Below are 25,329 nucleotides of genomic sequence, written 5' to 3' on the forward strand. Positions count from 1 at the left end.
CTTTAATTTTTTTTATATATATTTTTAAATATATAATATCCCCTGACATGTCTGTTCAATGAAATGAGGGGCTGAAGTGGGTGTGACCTTTTGTTTGGGGGGTGGAGCAGTCCTTTCATGAAGCAAAGCCACATGGTACACAGAGTGCCACCAATTAAGATGAATATCACTTTTTAACATGTTTAAGTTAAAATAACTTTATGTTAAAAAATATATGCATGTGCATCAGTATGTAAATAAGTATATTTGATTGTTTAAAGATTTATTTTGTTTTTATTTATATACTAAAACTGTGTTTTTTTGTTCGTTGCCTCAGGGCAACACTGTGCAGTTAGACCGCTTTTGTTCAGGCAATAGCATAGGGTTAGGAGGACCATATGGTGCATTCAAGTTCTCCTGGGAAGTTTGTTTTTACAAGTTCGGAAAACTCAAAGAATGCGCATTATGTGTCAATATTTATGTTTCATTGTTGTTGTTGTTGTTGTTAGTATTAATATTATTATTATAATACTGCCACAGAGAGTGATGGGAAATGTAGTTTGGTCACTCATGCCTATCAGCTCATAAACTGGCTAAATGAGTAGTGTTTTCTGGCAAACTTTATCTCTCTTCTTCATTAACAGTACACATAATATGTAGGCTACACAAACTAAATTGTACTGTCGGAATTCAGAATTAAATTAATCATGATTGAAAACTGTTTTCTTCCACCATTGCTTCCCACTCATAATTACGACTTTTGTGGAGATGTTCATGTGCATTCAACTCGTAATTACAATCTTTCTGACATGACTTGAACGCATCAATAGTAAATGTTTTTGCAATCTACTGATACTTGCAGGAAATGGACACAAGAACATTTTATGGGTGAAAGGAACATGGTTAGGGTCATTCCTTCTGAGAGTGAGGACAGTGAGCTTGAGGAGAGTCAGGAAGAGTGGATCCCTGAATCAGGTTTGAGAGACAGTTAGGAGATCAGGGGTCAGTCAGCAAAGTAACGTACGTGTGTGACATTTTATGATGGATTTATTATCAGGGACCCCCAAGCTCCCAAAAAATGGGGTGAAAGATTTTTTTCCCCCCAAAAAAAACAAAAAGTCATGCCATACAGGGTTAAAGGGTTTTCACAAAAAAAAAAAAAAAAATCTTCTGTCGCTTTATGAACTTTCTGAAGCATCAAAGCGATAGTTACTTGCGTAGTTGTCAATGGGGGGACAGAAATCTCTCAGATTTCATCAAAAAGATCTTCATTTGTGTTCTGAAGATGAACTAACCAGCCTTGGAAAAACACTATTTTTATTGAAATGTAAATTCCAGCTTGGCAGGTGGTTTGAGTGAGACAGATTTGTCGGCAAAAGAAGATAAAAATAGAAAAAAAGTCTGGTTTTTGTTTTATCTTAAATTCTTTATTCAATGCAATCTATTAAAACAGTGCCTTTTCGCTAAACATTTAGTTGGCATGAGGTAGGATTTAAAATGTCTTAAAATCTGTGAGCATTAAGATGTGTTTTCTGCGTTGTCAGTGGAAAGATCAATCAAGCTAACATTCTTAATCTGGTAAATATTAAGTCCTTTGAATAATTTTGGTTGTCCAGTGTTGATGATATCGCACGATTGCTTTGTCTTGCTAATATATTTTACAGTCTGAAGTCTAAGATTAAACTTTGCCATCAGGATGAAGTGTTTTCTTGGGTCTCCCCATGACAGTGTCTTCCTGAGAGAGATGCTGAATCCACCACACCTCTCTCACTCTCTTCTTCTTCCCTGTCCCTTCTTATCCCTCTCCTCTTCCTTTTAACAGTTTCTGAAGGCCCTTCCCAGGGCACCCCTTCTAAGAGAGAAAGGGTAATATTTTTTCATCAGAAATGGCTTATACTCTATGTAACTTCAAGTCCCGCCACCAGGTGTCAGTACAACAACATCAAATGTGGTTGTCATGTTCAAGAAAACGTGAAGTATTCTCAGGCTTAAAAAATGATCACAGTTATGATCATAGATATCATATAAAGGCTAGATGGCTCAAGGCGGAGTCACTTCCGGCATCACCGGCGGCCATCTTAGGACAGGGCTCTGTGAATTAAGGTGAGTGAGCAGCACGCACACAAATCCTCTTATCTCGCTGAAATCTGGACGGATTTACAAACGGTTTGGTTTCTTACAAACGTTATTAACGTGGCTATAATTCTGAATGCTTAAACATTTTGAACATAATTATTCATATGTATGCAGTATAATAGCTACATCTCTGACGTTTATAACAAACCAAACCGTTTGAAAATCGGTAGAAAATTGAGCAAGTTATGGTTATTTAAAAGTACATGCACCATGTTATGAGTGAGCGAGCACCCTGTCGTAAGATGGCCGCCGTGTGCGGATGTCAAGCTCCATTGGCCAGCAGCGCGGACGAGCCATCTAGCCTTTATATGATATCTATGGTTATGATAGCATACAGAGGCGAATCAAGGTTAGTTATGGTACCCACTGTGTCTACCACATGGCAAAGAGGAGGGACGGAAGTCTTCCAAAAGTTCCTCGCTTCTGAATCCGGTTGGAATGGGGAATGGAAAGGAGGAGTAAAATTAATCCCATTCTTTTAATATTGGATATTACCCATGTAACCTATATTTTCTTACCTATCTGTGGAAGTTTGTCTTAGCATGTTTTCTGACCAGGAATTGTGTTTGACTTTCTGGGGAGAAAACATAACAACTGATTTTCATGATAACAGTAAGTTTGAATTCACTTACTAACTACCGAGGATCATGCACTTAACAAAAGTAACATTCATTTCATAATTTGGATACCAACCATAAAGTGGTTTAAAAACAACATGTTGACGGACAGACAGACAACCCACCAAACTAGACTGACTGACCCGTGTGCCTGTGCCAAAGGATCTGGAGGGTGGTTTGGGAGAGGGACACGGGGAAAGTGAATTTCTTTTGGGAGGAAGGGGAGGAGGTAACTGACTGGAACGGGGAACTTGATACTCCTCCTGTGATATCTGTAATAGCGAGAGAGGAATGAGATTAACCAACCATTAAAGTCGAAGTAAATTAAAAAAATGCACAGACTCGGGAAAGTAGATAAACCTACACTTTACATTTGCATTTATTGTCTTAGCAGACATTTTCTTAGCAAAGCAACTTGATATATGATACAATACATTTTGGAATTACTGACAAATATCAGAACACAAACTTGAGAATGCTTGATAAATGGGTCTATGGTTGTACCGATAGAATTCTAGCAATTAGGAATAAGTCAATATTTGTATATCATGGCCACTAACCAATAAATGCCAGATTTTCTAATTCTATATTATTTGTCTTATATTATGAATTAATCAAAATAAAATGTTAAAATAAAATAAAATGTGTACACTCACCAGCCACTTTATTAGGTACACCTGTTCAGCTGTTCATTAACGCACATCAGCCAATCACATGGTAACAACTCATTGCATTTAGGCATATAGTCATGGGGTGCGACTCAATCAGCTCCCTAGTTCAGTATCAGGGCACTGATCAGGGAATTGGCCATTATAAGGGCTGTCTCAATCGTAAAAAACAAAAAAAAAAAACAGTGAAGTGGAATGTTCACTCCCTAAAAAATCCCACAATGTACCGCAAAAACCTAACACACATCACTAGACAGATAGGAAATTGAGTAATCACTGTCCCAATGTGTAGTGAGCCAGGGTCCTTACTAGTGCCCGGATTCATACACAATATACTGATTTACGAGCTCAGGAGCTAAGGAGCCTATTTGAGATGCACTTATGGTCAAGACAATCTGAGTCAAGTTCAAACTGAGCATCAGAATGGGGAAGAAAGGTGATTTAAGTGACTTTGAACATGGCAAGGTTATTGGTACCAGACGGGCTGGTCTGATTATTTCAGAAACTGCTGATCTACTGGGATTTCACGCCCAACCATCTCTAGGGTGTATAGAGAATGGTCAGAAAAAGAGAAAATATCCAGTGAGTGGCAGTTCTGTGGGCAAAATTGCCTTGTTGATGCCAGAGGTCAGAGGAGAATGGGCAGGCTGGTTCAAGCTGATAGAAAGGCAACAGAAACTCAAATAACCATTCGTTACCACTGAGGTCTGCAGAAGAGCATCTCTGAACGCACAACACTTCAGAACTTGAAGCAGATGGGCTACAGCAACAGACGACACACCAGTGCCACTGTCAGCTAAGAACAGGAAACCAAGGCTACAATCCACACAGGCTCACCAAAATTGGGCAATAGAAAATTGGACAAAAGTTGCATGATCTGATGAGTCTTGATTTCTGAAGTTGCAGATAGATAGTGTCAGAATTTGGCATAGACAACATGGATCTATCCTGCCTTGTATCAACGGTTCAGGCTTCTGGTGGTGGTGTAATAGTGTGAGGGTATTTTCTTGGCACACTTTGGGCCCCTTAGTACCAATTGAGCATTGATTAAACGCCACAGCCAACCTGAGTATTGTTTCTGACCATCTTCATCCCTTTATGACCACAGTGTACCCATCTTCTGATGGCTACTTCCAGCATGTCACAAACCTCAAATCATCTCAAACTGGTTTCTTGAACATGACAGTGAGTTCACTATACTCAAATGGCCTCCACAGTCACAAGATCTCAATCCAATAGAGCACCTTTAGGGTGTGGTGGAATGGGAGATTCACATCATGGATTTACAGCTGACAAATCTGCAGCAGCTGTGTGATGCTATCATGTCAATATGGACCAAAATCTCTGAGGAATGTTTCCAAGAACTTTGTTGAATCTATGCCATGAAGAATTAAGTCAGTTCTGAAGGAAAATGGGGGTCCAACCTGATACTAGCAAGTTGTACCTATAATAAAGTGGCCGATGAGTGTAACTTTAGGCATCAAAAAATGTATGAAAATGGATATTCATTTTGATAGTCTACTGTGGATTTCTAGTTGAATCACCATAGCCATTACACTGCTGTATATTTATATAATTAGAGTACCTGTTTGTTTAATGTAAGTGCATTTTGATTGAAATGACAGTGTGAGGTCTACAATGTGAGGTGTGCAAGCGTTTGATAATATTCAATGATAATATTCAATGAACTTGATTGTGGGTTTCATGTTGGCAACCAAGTTTCCTGATGCCACAATTATGCACTCTCACCTTTTTCATACAAGCCAGTTTTTTCATTACCAGCTCCACATCCTCATGATCCTCCTCCTCATCTTCATCTTCATCATCTTCCTCATTCCCCTCTGGCCTCCTGTCTCTCACTGGCAGGTAGGGCTCAATGAGGATGGACTCCGTGCCTCTGATATCACAGCGGCAGTAGGGGCATGTGTGTCCATCTGACTTCTGCATTTTAGAGGGAGTGACACTACTTTCGAAACTCAATTTCACTTATCTAATGCATAAAGCACCAAAACTATGGACTCTAGTCTTAGTTACCAAAAACATCATACCACAAGAAAGCTTATATCTTGGCATCTTACGAGAATGAGTTGCACTACTCTTTGAATGTGTAACATATATTCTAGAGCTGCAGAAATGCATCACATCCTCTCATTCTCTAAGGTAAATGTTATCTCACCATGCAATGATGTGTGACTGTGAACTTGAGAGAAGTGGAAAATCAGTCACACACGCACACATGCTTGATCAAACACAGGCAGGAAGCTTGAGCCAAAAAGTCAGGTCATGCTGCATGACGCTGTGGCAAACACTATAATTCATGCAGTACTGCTTTCTGAATGACTTTAATTATCAGTTTATCTTAATGGTCTATTGATATTAAAAGAATTATACTCCAAGGAGTTCTATTTTTAATGTTTTTAATGTCAACAAGACGAACCACAATCATGTTATCATGTAGCCGGTGATTGTGGGTTTTTGGGTGTTACCTCACCATAATTGCTCATGAGTGTGAATCCAAGTGGTAATGGGAGATGTAAAGGTTTGAGCACAATAAGAATATAATTTACCTGCCAGCCAGTCAAGCAAGGCTGACACAGCAGATGCCCGCATGGCTGAATGCGAGTGTCCTTGTCTCGTTCTGTGCAGATTTTGCAGAGTTGAAATGTGCTGCCAATCTCACAGTATAATTCATACTGCTCCTGAAGAGAGAAAGTGAACAAATGAAGGAGACAAAAAAAGTCCATCTTGCATTAGAGACAAAATGGACTTGCATAAATTTGAAACTCTCATTTATTAACTCTCAGTTACCTCTGTGACTTTGACTCGACCCTTGTGAGCCGGACTGCACAGGCTGGTGAGGTCAGGGTTCACGTCGCGCCCATCAGGGTATAAGTAGCTGCAGATGGAAGTATTTCAGGTTATGTTAGCATTATGGTGACAGCTTTAATTTCAGTGTGTAATTTTTTTCCTAAAATAATACACACCAGCCCTCCCTGAAACCTTGTATGAGTGCTTGGTAGAGAGGTGTATTCTGGGGAATGGTTTGCACAATGCTGCCATCACTGGTCACATGACCAATCGCCCACTGACCCATTTGTGTGCAACTGAGACGAAAGATGTAGCTGTGGATGCACAGAGAGAGCCAGTAAGAGATTAGATCTAAACCATACTAAGTCTAACGTTAAACCTACACTGTTAGAAAAATCTGTAGAAATTACAGTATTACTGGCAGCTACTTGCCAGTAACTTACTGTAGATTTAAATTGATGTTATTTACTGGCAACAATTTGTTCAAAATTAAATGAACATTAAACATTAACAAGTCTTTATCTTTACAGAATAAAACTAAAATAACATCCTCATGCAAAGCATTCTGGGAACCAAAATCTGAAGGAAAAAAACAGAAAAAGGTTTATGAAGATTTCTGGTTCCCAGAATGCTTTGCATTAGATTGTTATTTTATAATTTTATTCTTTAAAGACAAAGACTTGTTAATGTTTAATGTTCATTTAACTTTTAACAAACTGTTGCCAGTAAATAACATAAATCTAAATCTACAGTAAGTTACTGGCAAACAGCTGCAAAACTACATCAATTTTTTTACAGTGTATATAAGCATCCTATAATAAATACTTGTCTGCTGCATGTCTCACCTGCCAGGACGATGTCTATAGTGCTCCAGTCGGACCCTGACCTGGTCGTAGGTGAGAAACGCCATGTATCCAGGGTGAGTTACAGCTAAATGATTCCAGTTCCTTAACAGAGTTGACCAGGGCTAAAGGGAGAATACAAGATTAAATAGCTTTTTGTTTTGAAGTGATTACAACATGATGAAGAAAATGACAAAGGACCAAAATACAAACAAACTTTTTATTATAAATATATTTTTATAAACTGTTTTGTTTTCTATTCAATTTCTATGGGGTTTTCCCATTTTGGATTAAACATAAAATATATATCAAAATTAAATAGATAAAATTGGAGCTTCACAAATCAATTTGAGTAATAAAATGTTGTAGAAAGGGTCCAAATAATGTTAGTTTTTTTTAAGGAATTTGTAAATAATTTGAATGTGTAACAAAGATATAAATATTGTTTTTGGTCATTAAAATGAGTTAATTTTTTTTTACTACAGTAAAACTAATATCAATATAATATTTTATGTAAATGACAAGACTTTTGCATAATTTTAATTGTTAGATAAACCCATGAAGATCAAAATCACAGCCAAATGGTCAAACAGGCCAAAATGGACATTTGATGTGGTTGAAATTATCTACTTTTCATGCCAGATTTATTTTTTAGGATTTAGTTTATCAAACATATCTAATAAGTCTCACAACAAACTATTCACGGAATGTGCCTGTTATTATCCTTAGAAGTTCTCAAGCTTAGGATACCTGAAAAAGCCTGGTGAAAATATCAAACTCAAAGATGGATATGTGATCGTTACAAGTGAGATCAACTGTGGACTTCAAAGCCATGGACTCCATTCCCTCTTCGAAGTAATGAACCCTCCTCAGCTGCTGTTTAAAAATGTTCCATTGCACTATACACCTGAATGATAGAGAGAGAGTGAGAGAGAGAGTGTGAGAGAAATGGGGGGGGGGGGGTGATTGTCCAAAAATGGATGCATATGGTTTAAAAGTCTTTAATACACATTCAATCAATTATTTTTGTCATACTTGTGTCCAAAAGCCTTCCTCCAGAAATCTTTGGCCTCTGTCTTTGTAACCCTATAAGTATCACCCTGAAATCGTCCCCCAGGAAACATATTTCGTAGTTCATTCAACATGTGGCTGAACAGAAGTGACAACTTAGTAAGATTTCTCCTGAAAGATAAAGCAAATTAAAACATAAGATTAAAAAATAGGTAAAACTTTATAATAACTTTCATTAATAAATGTTGATTGATTAACCGATCAAATGCTTACAAATGTCAATACTCTTTCAATTCATTTGATCATGCACTTCTTGAAAATCTATAAGTGTAATTGAACTTCATATTACCTAATGCTCTTTTTTCACATTCACAAATGTACAAATGCAAAAAGGCGTTTGGTATTTTCAACAGTAAATTTAACAATATAAGAATGACTGGTCCCACTTTATAGCTGTCTTTAACTACTATGTACTTGCGTCAAAAAAAAAGATTGTTAGGTACAATGTACTTTGTGTTCATGATCAAAATACAAAACACTTTAGCTGCTATTGAGGTGGGATACGGGTAAGGTTAGGGTCAGGTTTGGTGGTACGGGTAGGTTAAAGTCTTTGTACAGTTTATATTACTGTTACAAAATGGTTGCAAAAGAGATGAAACAGGATCTAAATGCAGCAGCTTTATTCAAAAACAAACTGTCACAGTTCATGAATTCACTGACTCTTTCTCTCTCCGTGTGTGTGTGTGGCCGCTGATCAGATCGTTAGCGCCAGCTGCGCTGATCAGCACTGCTATTTAATGTCCTTGTCATTCGCATTGTGTTTGTCAGCTCGTTTGGAGTTCCCGGTGTTCGTGTCCTGGTCTTGGTTGTCTCAGTGGTCCCTGTGTTTCGTGTCTGGATAACGAATTTTGTCTTCCTGGGGTTCGTTTCCCGAAAGCATCGTTGGCCAACTATGGTCGCAAGTTTACCGCAATGTCCATTGAACTCTATTGGTAACGAGGGAACTTGCGACCATAGTTGGCTAACGATGCTTTCGGGAACACATCCCTGGTCGTTCTTCCTCGTTGTCTACGGAGGATTGGGTTGTCCCCACTGTCCGTTCCTCCCACTCCACCAAACAGCAATCATCAGCATGAGCCGTGCCCACCCACTCCTGAAGCATACTCTGGAGAGCCTAACTTCTGTAGAGCATTTCTAACCAAATGTTCGTTGTTCTTTTCTCTTCACCCCTGACGTTTTCCACGGAACTGTCTAAGGTGGCATTGGTTATGACATTGCTGTCAGGGCGCATGGCTCAATGGGGAACGGGAGTGTGGGAGAACCAACATCCGTCCTGTTCCTCGTTCCAAGCGTTCTCTCCGAGGAGATGAGGCAGGTCTTTGATCGCATGGTAGCGGGGCACGAGGCAGCCCGTCTGCTCGCCGATCTGCGCCAGGATAACAGGCCCGTCTCTGACTATTCCATCGAGTTTCAGACATTGGCAGCAGAGTGCAAATGGAACAAGGAGGCGCAGTGGGACATGTTCCTGCATGGGTTGGCTGACCTTATTCAGAAGGAAATCTTCACACTGGAACTCCCCACAGATCTCGACGGACTTATTGAACTGGCACTGCGTGTGGACGCATGACTACAGCGATGGGAGCAGCGAGCATGCCAGACTTTGGTTTCCGAGAACCCCGAGTATTCCAGGTCCAGCGTCAGTAATACGGTCAGCCCCGCCATGGAGCACGAATCCATGCAGGTGGGTAGAGCTCGGCTTTCCGGAGGAGAGAGAACGGGAGGAGAGAGAACGGCGGAGAATGAAGGGACTTTACCTTTACTGCGGTGGAGCCGGGCACTTTCTGATGAACTGACCGGTAAAAGACCAAGCCCGGCAGTAGAGCTGAGGCTACTGTTGAGCGGACTTTCCATAGAGAAATCCTCATCTTCGACTCTCCTCCCAGTAAGACTGCAATGGGAAACCCAGTTTCACCACTGCCAGGCCTTGTTGGATTCAGGAACTGAAGGTAACTTCATGGACCAAACACTAGCACACAACCTTCAGATCCCTATCATTCCCCTCACTGCCAGGATTTCTGTCAGTGCACTTAACAGACAACAACTTCCTGACATATCATTCACCACCGTTCTCATAACCCTCATCACATCAAGGAACCACATGGAGGAGTTGTCCTTTATGCTCATGGACTCTCCGCTGGTCCCCATCGTCCTAGGTCATCCCTGGTTGGTGCAGCACAATCCCAGGGTTGACTGGGGCCATAGCTCCATTTCGGCCTGGAGCAATCAGTGCTATGGCTCTAGTCTTGTGTCTGCCTGTTCGTCTGTGTCTTGTTCTGTGTTGCAGCATGAGTCTGTGATTTTGTCAAACGTGCCCGAGGAGTACCTCAACCTGAAGGAAGTGTTCAGTAAGTCCCGGGCTGCTTCTCTTCCTCCGCATCGTCCCTATGACTGTGCTATAGATGTACTAGTCAAGTCAAGTCAAGTCAATTTCATTTATATAGCGCTTTTAACAACATAGATTGTTTCAAAGCAGCTTTACATTGATAATAGGAAATTAAAGTAACAGAGATTGTTTTGGCTTTACAGCAGCTCTAGAATAAAGTTGTTGTCCAGCTAAAGTTAGTTTTGATTGATTCACTTCTGTCGCAACGATCATTAGTTATTAACTTAGGGGCTGCAACACGACACCTTTCTAACAGAAAACCCTTAAGTTCTCTCTGGGCAAACTTTAAAAACGTGAACCGGTGAGAACGCTGATGGCACTTTAGTATGCGCGTTTGAATATATATGAGCACAGGCATGTTGTCCTTCTTTACAAACCAACCCTCAACAAACTACTTGTCAGGCCTTAAAATTTATAATACAGAATTTTTATCGCTTCCGCGTAGCCATGTGAACCGGAATTATCCCGACAACATTTTATCTGTACAGAGGTAAAGGGAAGGGAAGAAGGCCTTCACAGGGGAGAGACTAGTTGACACTTCAGGACTGCGTTGTTGCCGTGTCCAGGCGCAGGTCCTTCATCAGATCTGGATACGGCCTGGATCTGGCGGACTGCGGTAAACCTCGGGATAAACAGAGAGACTAATATTAGCAAAGACGCCATTCTTCAGGATTTATGGGAAGTGTTTCCGGTTCTGGCTGACCTAATCTATGCAGCCTAACATTGAATTATAGAAGTCTATAATGTGTTATGTGTATGCTAGTTCAAAGAGATGTGTTTTTTTAGTCTAGATTTTAACTGACAGAGTGTGTCTGTTTCTCGGACAATGTTAGGAAGACTGTCCCAAAGTTTTGGTGCTAAATAGGAAAAAGATCTACCACTAGCAGTCGATTTTGATATTCTAGGTATTATCAACTGGCCGGAATGTTGAGATCACAATAGACGTGAAGGACTATAATGCATTAAGAGCTTGCTCAAGTACTGCCGAGCTAAACCATTTAGTGCTTTGTAAGTAATCAGCAATATTTAAAAATGTATACTATGTTTAATAGGGAGCCAATGCAGTGTTGACAGAACGGGGCTAATATGGTCATACTTCCTGGTTCTTGTAAGACCTTTAGCTGATGTGTTTTGGACCAGTTGTAGTTTGTATTGTAATAGCATTACAATAATTTAGCCTTGATGTAATGAATGCATGAACTAATTGTTCCGCATTTGTCAATGAGAGCATATGACGTAATTTAGATATATTTTAAGATGGAAAAATGTGGTTTTACAGATACTAGACACGTGACTTTCAAATGAAAGATTGGTATCAAAGAGCACACCCAGGTTCCTAACCGACGACGAAGACTTGACAGAGCAGCCATCAAGTGTTAGACAGTATTCTAGGTTATTACGTGAGGAAGTTTTTTGTCCAATAATTAGAATCTCTGTTTTTTCTACCAGATACTTCTCCGCTTAAGGGCAAGTTATACTCGCTTTCCACTCTAGAAAGGGAGGCCATGAAGAAATACATTTCTGATTCTTTAGCAGCCGGGCTCATTCATCCTTCCTCTTCTCCTGCTGGGGCGGGGTTCTTTTTCGTGGAAAAGGATGGTTCCCTGCGACCATGTATTGACCACCGAGGGTTGAACAACATCACAGTAAAGAATACTTATTCTTTGCCGTTGATGTCTTTGGCCTTCGAGCGGTTGCAGGAAGCATCTGTCTTCACAAAATTGGACCTGCGTAACGCTTATCATTTGGTTCGCATAAGGGAGGGGGATGAGTGGAAAACCACGTTTATTACCCCCAGGGGGCACTTTGAATATTTGGTTGTGCCTTTTGGCCTGTCAAACTCCCCGCGGCTTTTCAAGCACTCGTTAATGACGTGCTGAGAGACATGACTGACCAGTTCATATATTTCTACCTGGATGACATATTGATAGTTTCTTCATCTCTCCAGGAACATGTTCAGCACGTCAGGAGAGTGCTCCAGAGGCTGCTAGAGAATGGGCTTTTTGTCAAGGCGGAGAAATTCGCTTTTCATGCACAGTCTGTTCCTTTCTTAGGTTACATTGTCTCATCCGAGGGAGTGCGCATGTACCCAGACAAGATTAAGGCTGTGGTGGATTGGCCAGACAAGATTAAGGCTGTGGTGGACTGGCCATACCCAGATTCCCGTAAGGCCCTACAAAGGTTTCTGGGGTTCACCAATATTTACTGACGTTTTATTCATAATTTCAGCCGTTTGTTTGTGCCGGAGGAATTACGGTCCGATGTTATTCGGTTGGGTCATTGTTCCAACGTGGCGTGTCAACCAGGAGTAAACCGGACCAGCTTTTTGGTTAAGCAACGATTCTGGTGGCCAATAATGGCTCGTGACATTCAGGCTTTTGTTTTGTCCTGTTCGGTTTGTTCTTGCAGTAAGACTTCCAACCGACCCCCGAATGGGTTACTCCAAACGCTGTCGGTCCCTTCGAGACCCTGGTCCCATTTAGCACTCGATTTTGTCACCGCCCTCCCAGGGCAAGACGGTCGTTTTGACCATAGTGGACCAGTTCTCGAAGGCGGCTCATTTTATCCCCTTGCCTAAATTACCATCTGCCAAGGAGACAGCAGTGGCTGTCATAGATCATGTCTTTCGCAGACATGGCCTCCCGATGGATGTGGTTTACGACAGGGGGCGCCAATTTGTGTCCAAATTCTGGAGAGAGTTTCAGATTACTGGGGGCGAGTGTCAGTCTGTCTTCTGGGTTTCATCCCCAGAGCAATGGCCAAAATGAAAGGGCCAACCAAGACTTGCCGCAACTGAGAGTTTGGTATCCAAGAATTCTTCCTCCTGGAGCCAGCAACTTTCATGGGTTGAGTATGCACATAACTCATTACCAGTATCGTCCACCGGCCTCTCTCCTTTTGAGTGTAGCTTAGGCTACCAGCCACCTATTTTTCTGAATCTGGAATCCGAAGTCGCAGTCCCCTCAGCTCATGCCTTCTTCCAGAGGTGCCGCCACACGGAGAGCAGAGCCCGTGAGAATCTCTTCCAGGTGCGAGCGCGCACTAAGGCTCAGGCCGATCGCCACCGGTCGAAACCTCCTGTTTACGTCATAGGTCAAAAGGTGTGGCTTTCATCCAAGAATATTCCTCTTCGCTCCGTATGTAACAAGTTAACTCCCAAACTCATCGGCCCGTTCACTATCACCAAAGTCCTAAGGCTGGTGACAGTTCGCCTCAAAATCCCTCCTGCGTACAGGAGAATTCATCCTGTCTTTCATGTCTCCAAATTAAAGCCAGTGTTTCATTCCCATATTAATCCCCACCCCCACCCCCCCACCACGACTCGTAAACGGGGAACCAACTTATTCGGTCAATCGGATTCTGGACTCGAGACGGAGGGGACGTGGATTTCTGTACCTGGTGGACTGGGAAGGTTACGTTCCAGAGGAGAGAAGTTGGGTTCCTGCTAGGGACATTATGGATCATTCCCTTATTGATGATTACAGTCAACGGGTAAGTGCTCCTGGGTGGAGGGGTACTGTCACGGTTCATGAATTCACTGACTCTTTCTCTCTCTGTGTGTGTGTGTGGGTGTGGCCTTTGATTGCCGCTGATCAGATCGTTAGCGCCAGCTGCGGCTGATCAGCCCTGCTATTTAATGTCCTTGTCATTCGCCTTGTGTTTGTCAGATCGTTTGGAGTTCCCAGTGTTCGTGTCCTGGTCTTGGTTGTCTCAGTGGTCCCTGTGTTTCATGTCTGAATGAATTTTGTCTTCCTAGTCGTTCTTCCTTGTTGTCTACGGAGGATTGGGATGCCCATTCGCATCCCTGCGCTGCCAAGAGAGACTGTTCCCGGGCACCTCTGTTTATCTGACCCACGCCATCTATTCTGATTATCTCCTTTAAGGGGACCTATTATGCAAAATTCACTTTTGTATGGTGTTTGGACATAAATGTGTGTTAGCAGTGTGTGTACACAACCACCCTACAGTGATAAAAATCCACTCACTCCTTTTTTTTTTATCCCCATAAATCATAAGCAGTCTCTCCAAACGACCTGTTTTCAGAATGTGGCTTTAGTGACATCACTAAAGCCACAGGCCCCGTCCACGAGTGTTGACTGACATACCGTTATAACTTAGACCCGCCCTGATCGAGTTCACTGCCAGTTGTACACATCCGCCATTGCTGCAGCAATGCACTCACGAGAAGCGTCGAAGCATCTCCCAAGCGTTGAAGGTGTTGTAGCTGGATGTATTCATTCACATAGCTCTCTCTATTTACTCTTGAAATCTGCCAGCCACTGAAGACGAGGTGGATTCATTTTGTTTTCAAAGAAAATGCTCCCTCAACTCTACAGAAATTTATGTAAATTACTTATGCACTTCTTATACTGTTTACTCAGCTCTAACAGTGATTTTCTGAAGAAAAACTGATGCTTCATCTTTTGTGTGACATACAGTAAACTTTATTAAACTCATCAGTATATTTTGTGTCATCATTCAGACAATTCAGATCGTCAGACGGAGTCCTACAGCAGGCTTGCATTAATAGTGTATACAAGCAATGCCAAATAGGTTATAATCGTAATTAAACTAAACTATACCTGTTCCAACTCCATACAGCATATATTCTCTGACTCTGTAGGCATTTTTATGGTCGAAATGAACACCATTACTGTGACTGTTTGTTTTATTATTATCATCTTCCCTGTTCTGGCTCTTCTTAGGCTCCGCCCCCTGTGCCGTGAACCAGCAGCTCATTAGCATTAAAGGAGAAGCACTAAAACAGTGCGTTTTTCACAGACCCAAAAAATGATGATTTAAACGTGCTGGAAATAAAATTCTGTTGGGTATTTTGAGCTAAAACTTCACATACACACTCTGGGGACATCAGAGACTTATTTTACATCTTGTGAAAAGGGACATAATAGGTCCCCTTTAATACATACTGTTGTTTTCACACTCGCTACTGAATCCTCTTTAATTCATCCTGACAGCAACGTAGAACTGACAAAGAACTGAAAGAAGCACAAGACAGCAAACATAGGAACTAATAAAATAATAAACTAATAAATGGAGCACACCTGAACTGAAACTCAAATAAAATCGGTAACCATGGAAACATACAGGCAGGGGGCGGAGAAAGACAGAACTGACAATGTGACAATATTATTGTTTTGATAAATGAACAAGTATTTTCTTGAAAAAATATATATTTGTTTTCTCCTGTTGATGAATGATTCAAGGAATATCCTGTTTAAGGATATAGTATACTAAGTGTTGAGGCAATAAAACATGTTTTGCACCCAAATTACAATTATGTGGTGTTATGTCTTTAGCAAGCATTTAGCTAAACTTAATGCTTTACATAAACGTTGTTACAGTAGCTAAAAATGCAATGCCCATATAGGTACTAAATGCTTAGTAAACATTTGTAAACATTTACAAATCGGGTACTGCAAAAACATGAACAAATAATTAATAAATGATTAATAAAATGATTAATAATTAATAAATTATTTGTCAAATAAAAAAATAAAAATACACACCACAACAAAAGAAGACCCAATGTATGACATATAGAGACTATGGTTATAAGTTAATGAATATTATGTTAACATGAATAGTGTGTGAAGTGCTTAAAGGGCACCTATTATGACTCTTTTCACAAGATGTAAAATAAGTCTCTGATGTCCCCAGAGTATGTATGTGAAGTTTTAGCTCAAAATACCCAACAGATCATTTTTTACAGCATGTTTAAATTTTAATTTTTTGGAGCTCAGAAAAACGCGCTGTTTTAGGGTGTGCCCTTTAAATGCAAATTAACTGCTGCTGCCGGCACAGGTTGAGGAGCCTCACGAGCTCGCGTTTCAGTCAGGACAATCTCATCTGATAATATCAGAACAGAAACTCTCAGTTGCGTGTTCATTTCGACTCGGAGTCTCGGAGTCGGACAATAATGCCCACAGAGCCAGAGAATATATGCTGTATGGACATAGAACAGGTATAATTTAGTTTAATTATGGTTATAACTTATTTCTCATCTGCTTTTATCCACTAATACAAGCCTGCTGTAGCAAAACCTGTCCGAATGATGACCAAAATATACTGACGAGTTCAGTGAAGTTTATTGTACATCACATAAAAGATGAGCGTTAGTTTTACTCCAGAGAATCTCTGTAAGAGCTGAATAAACACAGTATAAGAAGTGCGCATTAAAGGTGCATTAAGCAACTTTTCATGTTAAAAATACCCGTTTTTCTAACCCATACATGCCTAAACAATTGCCTGATGGGCTGAATGAGCCCTTCTATGATCTCTGCGATTGCCTCTATAATCCTGTACAGTAAAATAAATAAGAGGGATTCGGGACGGAATCGACTGGGCGTGACGTCATGCGCGTTCACGCTCACCTGGCTATGTCTGGCAGGTTTGTGTATTCGCCGCCATTATCCGCATCAGCGAAGACAACTCAAGCGACTTTGGCAAAAGTAGAAGATGGATTCAAAGAGACCGGCTTCTAGTTCATCCCAAACCCCAACGCAAACTCCACGTTTGCAGTTTCAGTTTCAGGTTGCAGTTTCGCGTGTCACCAGAAGGGGGCATAGTTCTGCAAAAACTCAGAGACTTGCGCAATGCACCTTTAAAGTCTTATCCATAAACTCTCTCTTTCTCTCTCTCTCTCCCTTTCATTATCAACAACATACACAGCGAAGTACACAAAACACTCGTTACAACTAACAGAAAACAAATATATACACCTTTTCAGTGGGTGCTAAATAAACTGGCAAACCTTATATCCGTAAAATGACTCGAAGAGCTGTCATAAAAGCGCGCTCGCACTTTCATTTCTTCCGTGTTCAGTCACGTTAGTCTTGCTCCGCAGAGTGTAAGCTTGATCGCAAACAGTACAGATCCATCCTTGAGTAACAACAGGAGTAAATGAAGACTGCTATGCTCATTCTTACATCCATCAACAACACACCTCAATCGCTTAGGAGACATTCTTGTCTACAGCTGCTCAAGCGTCGACCAATGGCGGACTCTGTGTCCAGCTCACTCAGGGCGGGTCTATGCTCAACAGTCGTGGGAGGGGGCTGCTCAATTCTACGTCACATTGCGCCGAATCTGAGAACAGCTCATTCTGAGACAGTGCTTATGATTTATTGAGATTGTAAAAAAAACACTGGGTGGATTTTAATCATTCTAGGGTGGTTTTGCTCAAACACCATGTAAAAGTGAATTTTGCATAATAGGTGCCCTTTAAAATTACAAATTAAATTAATTTGTTTATTAATAAAAAGCATTATATTATATAATTTTTGTTAATGATTTATTAATGATTTATTAATGAAAGTTAATATAAAGTGTTGCCAATAAATAAATAAATATGAACACAAATATTTAGTGTGTTGCACATGGTAAAACACATTTTTCTGTATATAAGGTTGACATAAATAGGCTACTAATTGCACAGGAGAGCTGTGGTGCTTATTTACTAATTTTTGCAGATATGATGATTGTTGGTTGATATGTCATATAATCATGTCGACAAGTGTCGACATGCACAAACAAACACCAAAAAAAAAAAAAAAAACTGTCATCAGCTCAACACTAGAAACAGGAAGTAGTACTTTGATACATCCTGTCCTGAGTGTGTGTGGTGAGAATGGTGACAGAATTTTCCATTACTAATTGATCAAAGAGGTTGTCATGGTAACGTCAGCATCCTCTACACAGCACAGCATAGATCGGCACCCTTCATCTGTTATACTTTTTTTGTCCAAAAGGGTTAGGTTAGGGTTAGGTTACCTGCTGTATAATGTTTGAAGAAAGTCGATTATAGTTTCTAAAACTATAATTTATTATATTTATTAAGTTTTGTAAACTTTTCGTTGTAGTATAATAATGATTAGACAGTATCTTTAAATAATAAATCTACTTGTAATTGACATTCATTGAGGCTATTTCGGTTTGACTGTGGATAATGTGGCTTAGTGTGTTGAAATGCATATGCATAAACGCTCTGGCCTGGGTCTTAAACTGGCCAACCATGGCTTGTATGCAACCGATTTTTCCACTCAGACAATATGACCACTTACTTTCTACTTTTATCTCTAGCTTAGCCACAAAGCACTCAGTGCACCTCTTCTTAGGGTTGAACTTTCCTTCAGTCATGTTCTTAAAGTTTCCACCACACATACTGTCCTGTCCACCAACCATGTTGGCATAGTTTCAGCATTGTCAAGCAGTCACAAACTAGGTGAAATTAGCTAAATTTACCCACATGTACTGTAATAGGTTTGTGTGGTGATTTCGTTCCCTTTAATAGTGAATGAGTCAAATTAATTAGCATGCTTTGAGAAATGGGGTGTGAACTACTGTATCTATTTATGAAACATGTTAAACATTTGTGTCATAATCAATGTGTGTGTGTGTGTGTGTGTGTGTGTGTGTGTGTGTGTGTGTGTGTGTGTGTGTGTGTGTGTGTGTGTGTGTGTGTGTGTGTGTGTGTGTGTGTGTGTGTGTGTGTGTGTGTGTATTTAAAGTATGCATTATGCACAGTGTGTATTTCACATCCTGCTTTTGCCGAGTTAGACGCGTTCCTTCTTCAACGTATTTCAAACCCCTAAACCTTACCCTAACCATAGTTATCCCTAAAATCAGAGGGAGATGACAGGTGAATAACACTGAAGTAGAAGCACCTAAATAGTTGTAAGACTAAACTTGACATAAACTGTAAACTTGTTTCAGGTCTGATTAGTTGATAGGAATGTTGAACATGTTGCACTTGGTGAAATCAGGTTCTGCTGCATGGCACAGTGGCACAGTTTCCTTTTAGATTGTGTTTTTCTACGCTAAATTTCTAGTTGTGACATGCTGTGTGAAAGATTTATTAATTTGTAGGTCAAGCAAGACGTCTTCTGTTGCACTGGAAACTCGTATAAGTTGGCAAAACTCAAAAACAATTGTGGTAATCAGTTATATAAAATTGTTTAAGTTAATTTAAGTAGGCCCTAAGCAGAACTGGCAGAATTTTATTTTGTACTTGAAATATTTGCGTAAGCTAATTCATAACTTAAAACATCTTGTAATCTCAACTTAAATATTTTTAGTAATGGAAACTTGGCTAGCTTTAACTAAAGCTAATTCAGAAAATGCTAACCTGGTTATTGGCAACACGATGACAGCATTAGCATAGCATAGCAATTTCTGAATGAGTACGGCAATATATAATATTGTTCTCAAACCAAGCTTGTGCACTTGCCCCCCCCCCCAAAAAAAACACATAACAGAAAGTTTTCTAAATGAGCATAGCAAAACATTAAACACTTTTTTTTGCATTTACTCTCATTTTCGAGTGTCATGGCCAAACATGCTGGGAAATAGAAATCCAAGCCCAGTTTCAGTTAAATGAAAGTTTGTATAAATTAAAAGAAACATGTTCATAAAACTCAAAACAATTAAACAATTCAGATTATGTGTCAGTTTTGTGAACTCAAAAGAAAAAGAAAGTTCTAAATACTCATATTTTATATATATTTAAGTTTACCTCAAACCAATTAATTATTTCAAGCATTAGGGTTTATGGTTATAGGTCTCGTTATTTCACTTCACACTGAAGAGAAGAGAAAACTATTTGCAGACCTTGCGAACAAGCCATTTAGTTACTGTTACTTTAAGATAAACGAAGAGTAGACTGAAATTTGAACTTGATATATTATTAGAAGATTATATTTCACTCTCTCTTTTTGCCATGCATAACTTAAAAAAAGAAGGAAGAAAGGAAAAAGTCAGGAAGTAAACAGAATGGCCACTGTAGTGCTGAAACAACATTAAACTGCTGGCTTCCATTGCTAGAGGGAAGTTTCCTCAATTTACATGATAATGCTGCACTATACACACTGATCATTAGTAGTCACAGCAGACCAGAAACTTGGTCAAGACTAAATAGGGACTGCAGTCTTTGGTTGAATTTTGTTGCAGTCAGGTTTTTGGTAAGGTATACTAGGAAATTAGTTTCAACCCTCGCAAAACTGAAGCACATGACCCTCTCTTTATACGTGTATGGACATGTACGCATTTATTTAGGCTACATTCTTTTGCGGACATTTTTGCCAAGCATTGTACTTCTGAAGTATGCAGACATTTCACATTAAGAATGTGGTCATTTTATTTGATGACTGATTTAAACACACAGTGTTTATTGAAATTAGATGTTGAGAGGTTTAATCAGAGAAGAATTTCCCGCATTTTATGCTTTATTTTTTTATTGCAAACTATATAAAACTATAACAAAAACTGAATTGCCATTCTATATTAAAGTACATACAGTATTTTGATTAAACTACCAAAAACAAACAGGAATAATCTGCTTTACTTTTTATATACTTTTTGTCTGTTTTTGGAACTTTTAAAGGGGTCCTGTTATGCCCTTTTATGAAGTCTTGACTTTGTTTTTGGGGTGTACTAGACTATGTTATCATACTTTTCAAAAAACGCATTATTTTCCACATATTTTACATTATTAGCCTACAGCACCTCTCTCCCCAGTCTGGCTCGAACATGCTGATTTCGATTAAACCCGTCCTTCCGAAATATGAAATGTGCTGTGATTGGTTAGCTGGCCCAGTGTGTTGTGATTGGCAGAGCTTAACGCATGCTCGGGAAATGTCACGCCCCTTCAGAACCGCGAGCTCTACTCAAATGTAATGTAATCGATGTAATCGATGGCGTCAATTTCAAACCAATTCAAGCGTGATTCAGACCCTGAAAATGTTAACGAAAAAAAGAGGATCGTCCAGAACGGATTTCATGCACAGTCTTTGCAGTCTGAGTGGTATGTTTTTTTGTAATTTTATTATACATTATAAATACGATGTTATCCACCATTTAATCGTGATATTTGTCAGAAAACTACAAGGTAATAGAAACAGTAATCGATCACAAAACTATGGTTCATTTTCCTAAGGAGAGGTGAACCGTCTTACAAAAGCGAGAGCCTACAAACGCTACAGAAAACCAACTGTTCTCTGTAAAATGTGCAGTGCACAGATTTAAACTTTTGGGTTTTAATATTCAGGAACAGTGTTTAAAATAAATTTTAACTACTCTAAGTTCATCAGCCTTAGGAAGGTCAAACTAATGAGTTTTGGAAATGTTGTGGAGAAAACAGTGTCTCTTGACACTGCGACAACTCTGTCTTCTCTAATGTAGCTCAACAAGGCCTCGTCCCCTGTTTGCGTATTCTGTGGGTGGGATTATTTAAATGAGTAACATTGTGACTTCACAAAGCCCAGAAAAATCGCATTGTAGTCCAAATTCAATTTGTTGTTGGCTACTTCTTGAAAAGGGGATTATGTTAAATAAAATATCTCCCTTTGGAGTGGACTTTGAGCTTTGTAACCTTGCAGTTCTTTTTAGCGCAATTTTCCACCGGACAAAATTGCGATTGTTAACTCATGATTTCTGTTCTGTCTGTGCGCACCAATCTTGCACTTCTATCTACTCCTCAACCAGACCACCTAGAGACTTCGGGTTTTCGGCATTATGTTAAGGAAGGTCTAATCTCGGGAACGCACAAAAAAAATCCAGGAAAAGATTTACTATCTCTTAGTGTTGTGATCCCATGACGTGAGAAAATTGCGCTAAAACACTCACTGAGTTTTTATTACTTGTTTATGCTCAAACAGCAACATTACACACTAACTAAAGTTGAAAAAGTAGAAAAACATAACAGGACCCCTTTAACATCATTTTGCCGACTTTGATGGTCTTTGAGATGTTTGAATGTGGACAACTGAAGAACACACATATTGTGACCAGTGAGCAAAGTCTAAAAACTGACCTCCAAATTGCTTGGCTTTGTCTTACCTGTAGCTTGATGTTTCTTCAAACATCTTCTCCTTGCCATCTTTAAACAGCAGCACAGCTCTATCTGTCTTGTCCAGCAAGTGGCGAATATGGATCCTAAGATAATCAACCTCGTCCCATCGGGGCACGGCCATCATTGTCCCCCTGTAAGGAGCCCATACTTCTGTCAGGAGGGTGGCGGTCTCCGACACCAGCTCGGGCAGGTATGGCGGACTGTTTTTTAGACCCAGCCTGGGGTCGGTACTCAGTTTATGCAGTTTTTCCAGTCTTTTGAAAACTTTATCAAGAACTTTGCGGTCCGCACTGGTGGGGGACTGAGACATGGATTGAGGAGCGTCAAGAATTTGACTTCGGCCTGCAGGTCCTGAACGCCTAGCTGTTGCCATCATAGATGAGATGTATCCGATGAGCCACACGTGGAGTGTTAGTCAGCCTATGTTAATGTTCAGACATGTGTCTGAATCAACAGTTGTCTGAGATAGTGTTGAGTGTACTTACTTCCTTCGCACAATTAAAGTGTATTTGATTCAGTTGTCCTTTTGTATGCATGATACAACAATTGATGATTAGTTGAGTCTATGGAGAGCATCGTTTTTAGCAGAGCTAGCATGAAAGGATGAAAACCTCTGAGGCTATGACTTATCAAACGGTTACACCATTATTCTCAGAAAAGAGATCTATTTTTATGAAAAGAGTATTATCTGAAAACCACTTCCCTGGTAACTCTTTGTCCTGTTATCATTGATTATGATATAATGATGAAACAGCAGTTTAAAAGCGGCTGTAATTGCGATGGTTTCTAAAATCAACTATCATCTTACCACAGCAAAACTTTGTTCAGTAATCCAGTTTAAAAATCTTGTATTGTCCATATCGAGGTCCACAGGTCCGGTCAAGTGCGAAGAAGTGATGAGAGATGTTTGTCACCATTGCCAGTGTGAAGGCAGATGCCTTTCATAAGATACATTCTTCATGAGCAGAACAAGAAGAGCTCACTTATTCAAACAACACACCTGCAACACCTTACAAAAAGTATACAGGTTGGTGCCTATACGTCCTCAAAAAATATGCTATTGCTCCATTTAAAAAAAACGCTCCAAAGTTCACGTGTCCTTTTGCCAGGTCTCCGTAACAAAGATGTTGCAAACAAGCTAAACGAAACCCTAAAACATGAATTCTTCAGTTACTCATTTTTTGCTCTCAGATCTACCGGCCTCCTGCACCGTCACTCCACCCATACTGCCAGTCATTATCTCTCTCATCCATACGGTGTCTCTCAGTCTGTCTGAATGTATCTCTGTGTCCAAAATTTTGAAGAGGCACTTACACTCACATTGGTTTAGGACAGGAAATCAGCTGCAGACATTCACCTCTCTTTCTTTCTCCCTCTCTCTCTCTCTCTCTCTGATCAGTTTCCGGGTAGCTAAGAGGCAGACAAACAGGTTTGTTTTCTTTTGTGTCTGTGAGTGAGCTGTGCTGCATGGGCTGTGTGCAGTTGGGACGCTGTTTGAATTGTGACGTATTGGACAGACCATGTGTGTACAACTTCCTGAACACATAACAAAAGACTATAGAAAGAGGGAGAGATAGAGTTTCTGTGCTGTTGTAGGGCTGGCCTTAAAATTACATTGACATTACATAGATGAATTAACATTAAAACTAATAGCCTACCATATTGATAATATGACTCTTCATGCTATGCTGTTAAATATATCTTCAATATAGCCAATGCCTTTAGAATAACATAACATAAAACTACATAAAGTAAAAATAATAATCAAAGACTAAACACATTCACACAGATAAAAAAAAAAAAAAAAAAAAAAAAAAAAAACGATTTAGAGACTTTGAGATATTAATCTCATATGGACAGCTAGTATTAGCCCACATTTTCTCAAGATTTAAACATTTGGCTCTTTGTGGCCCTCTAATGGACAAACATTTTATAACAAGCTTCTCTGACAATGCCAAGTGTAACTTTGACCTTTTTAGTTTTTATTAATTTTTTTTTTTTTTACTTTTATATTCGGGTCCCTTTATTTTTTCGTCAGGATTTCCCTGAATTATACATAGCCTATTAAATAGCTAATCATTACTCCGAATTTATATATATATATATATATTATTATATTCGGGCAACCAATTCTTTTTCATAAGGATTTGTTTGTGATTTTTTTTTTTTTTTTTTCCTGTTACGTTGCATAATCCATATAGCTCCTAAGCAAATTGAAACGATATGTGTAGCCGCTTATGTGTGTTGCAAAGAGACACCAGCAGAGGGCACTGCTTCACAGCATTTCATCATCAACCAGATGACATGAATGACAAGAGTCCGACAGCTTTTGAAAAATGTGCAAGATGCTTTTAGTGTTCTGAATTAACTCATGGGTAGCTTTGGCGATTTTGGTCCCTCTATGATACATATTAATACTTGCATGAACAAACTGATTTAGCCTACTATTGACTGCATAATCCTGAATATGTAGCCTACTTAAAGGTATAGTTCACCCAAAAATGAACATTCTGCCATCATTTACTCCCCCTCAAGTTGTTCCAAACCTGTATACATTTATTTTTTTCTGCTGAACACAAAGAAATATATTTTGAAGGATGTTGATAACCAAACAGATCTCGGGCCCCATTGACTACCAGGGTCAAAACATACTATGGTCAATAGGGCCCGAGATCTGCTTGGTTACAAACATTCTCCAAAATATCGTCCTTTATGTTCAACAAAATAAAGACATTTACAGAGGTTTGGAACAACTTTAGGGGGAGTAAATGATAACAGAATTTTCATTTTTGGGTATACTATATCCCTTTAAATGCAAATATATATATTTTTTCCCCTTCTCAAGACTAATATGGTTGTAATGTAGGCTATGGCGCATATAAATGGAGCATGTCCTGGAAAAAGTCACTGTCAGCCCATATAATGTTAGTAAACCCATCTTAAAAAATGTCTATATAGG

General features: G+C 39.6%; 1 protein-coding gene across 3 annotated transcripts; it reads right to left on the bottom strand.

Moving 5' to 3' along the window:
- Nucleotides 1-1,394: 1,394 nt before the first annotated feature.
- Nucleotides 1,395-24,155, bottom strand: cblc (Cbl proto-oncogene C, E3 ubiquitin protein ligase). Of its 3 annotated transcripts, none has more exons than XR_014031812.1 (12): nucleotides 22,358-24,155; nucleotides 8,086-8,232; nucleotides 7,801-7,957; nucleotides 7,054-7,175; nucleotides 6,385-6,522; nucleotides 6,209-6,296; nucleotides 5,968-6,099; nucleotides 5,150-5,341; nucleotides 2,876-3,004; nucleotides 2,634-2,685; nucleotides 2,483-2,538; nucleotides 1,395-1,831 (listed from the first exon to the last, which is right to left on the bottom strand). XR_014031812.1 is itself a non-coding variant. In XM_081388763.1 (12 exons), the coding sequence occupies exons 1-12, from the start codon at nucleotides 22,744-22,746 to the stop codon at nucleotides 1,671-1,673; spliced, it is 1,767 nt and encodes a 588-aa protein (XP_081244889.1). In that variant the 5' UTR covers nucleotides 22,747-24,155; the 3' UTR covers nucleotides 1,395-1,670. The 3 variants fall into 3 exon arrangements, 2 of the variants coding, with proteins under 2 accessions (XP_081244889.1, XP_081244888.1); XM_081388763.1 differs by having other exon boundaries at nucleotides 2,634-2,689; XM_081388762.1 differs by having other exon boundaries at nucleotides 2,634-2,689; nucleotides 2,858-3,004.
- Nucleotides 24,156-25,329: the final 1,174 nt, after the last annotated feature.

The sequence above is a fragment of the Scardinius erythrophthalmus genome (genome assembly GCF_964197995.2).
Source record: "Scardinius erythrophthalmus genome assembly, chromosome: 16".
In the NCBI taxonomy this organism is placed as follows: Eukaryota; Metazoa; Chordata; class Actinopteri; order Cypriniformes; family Leuciscidae; genus Scardinius; species Scardinius erythrophthalmus.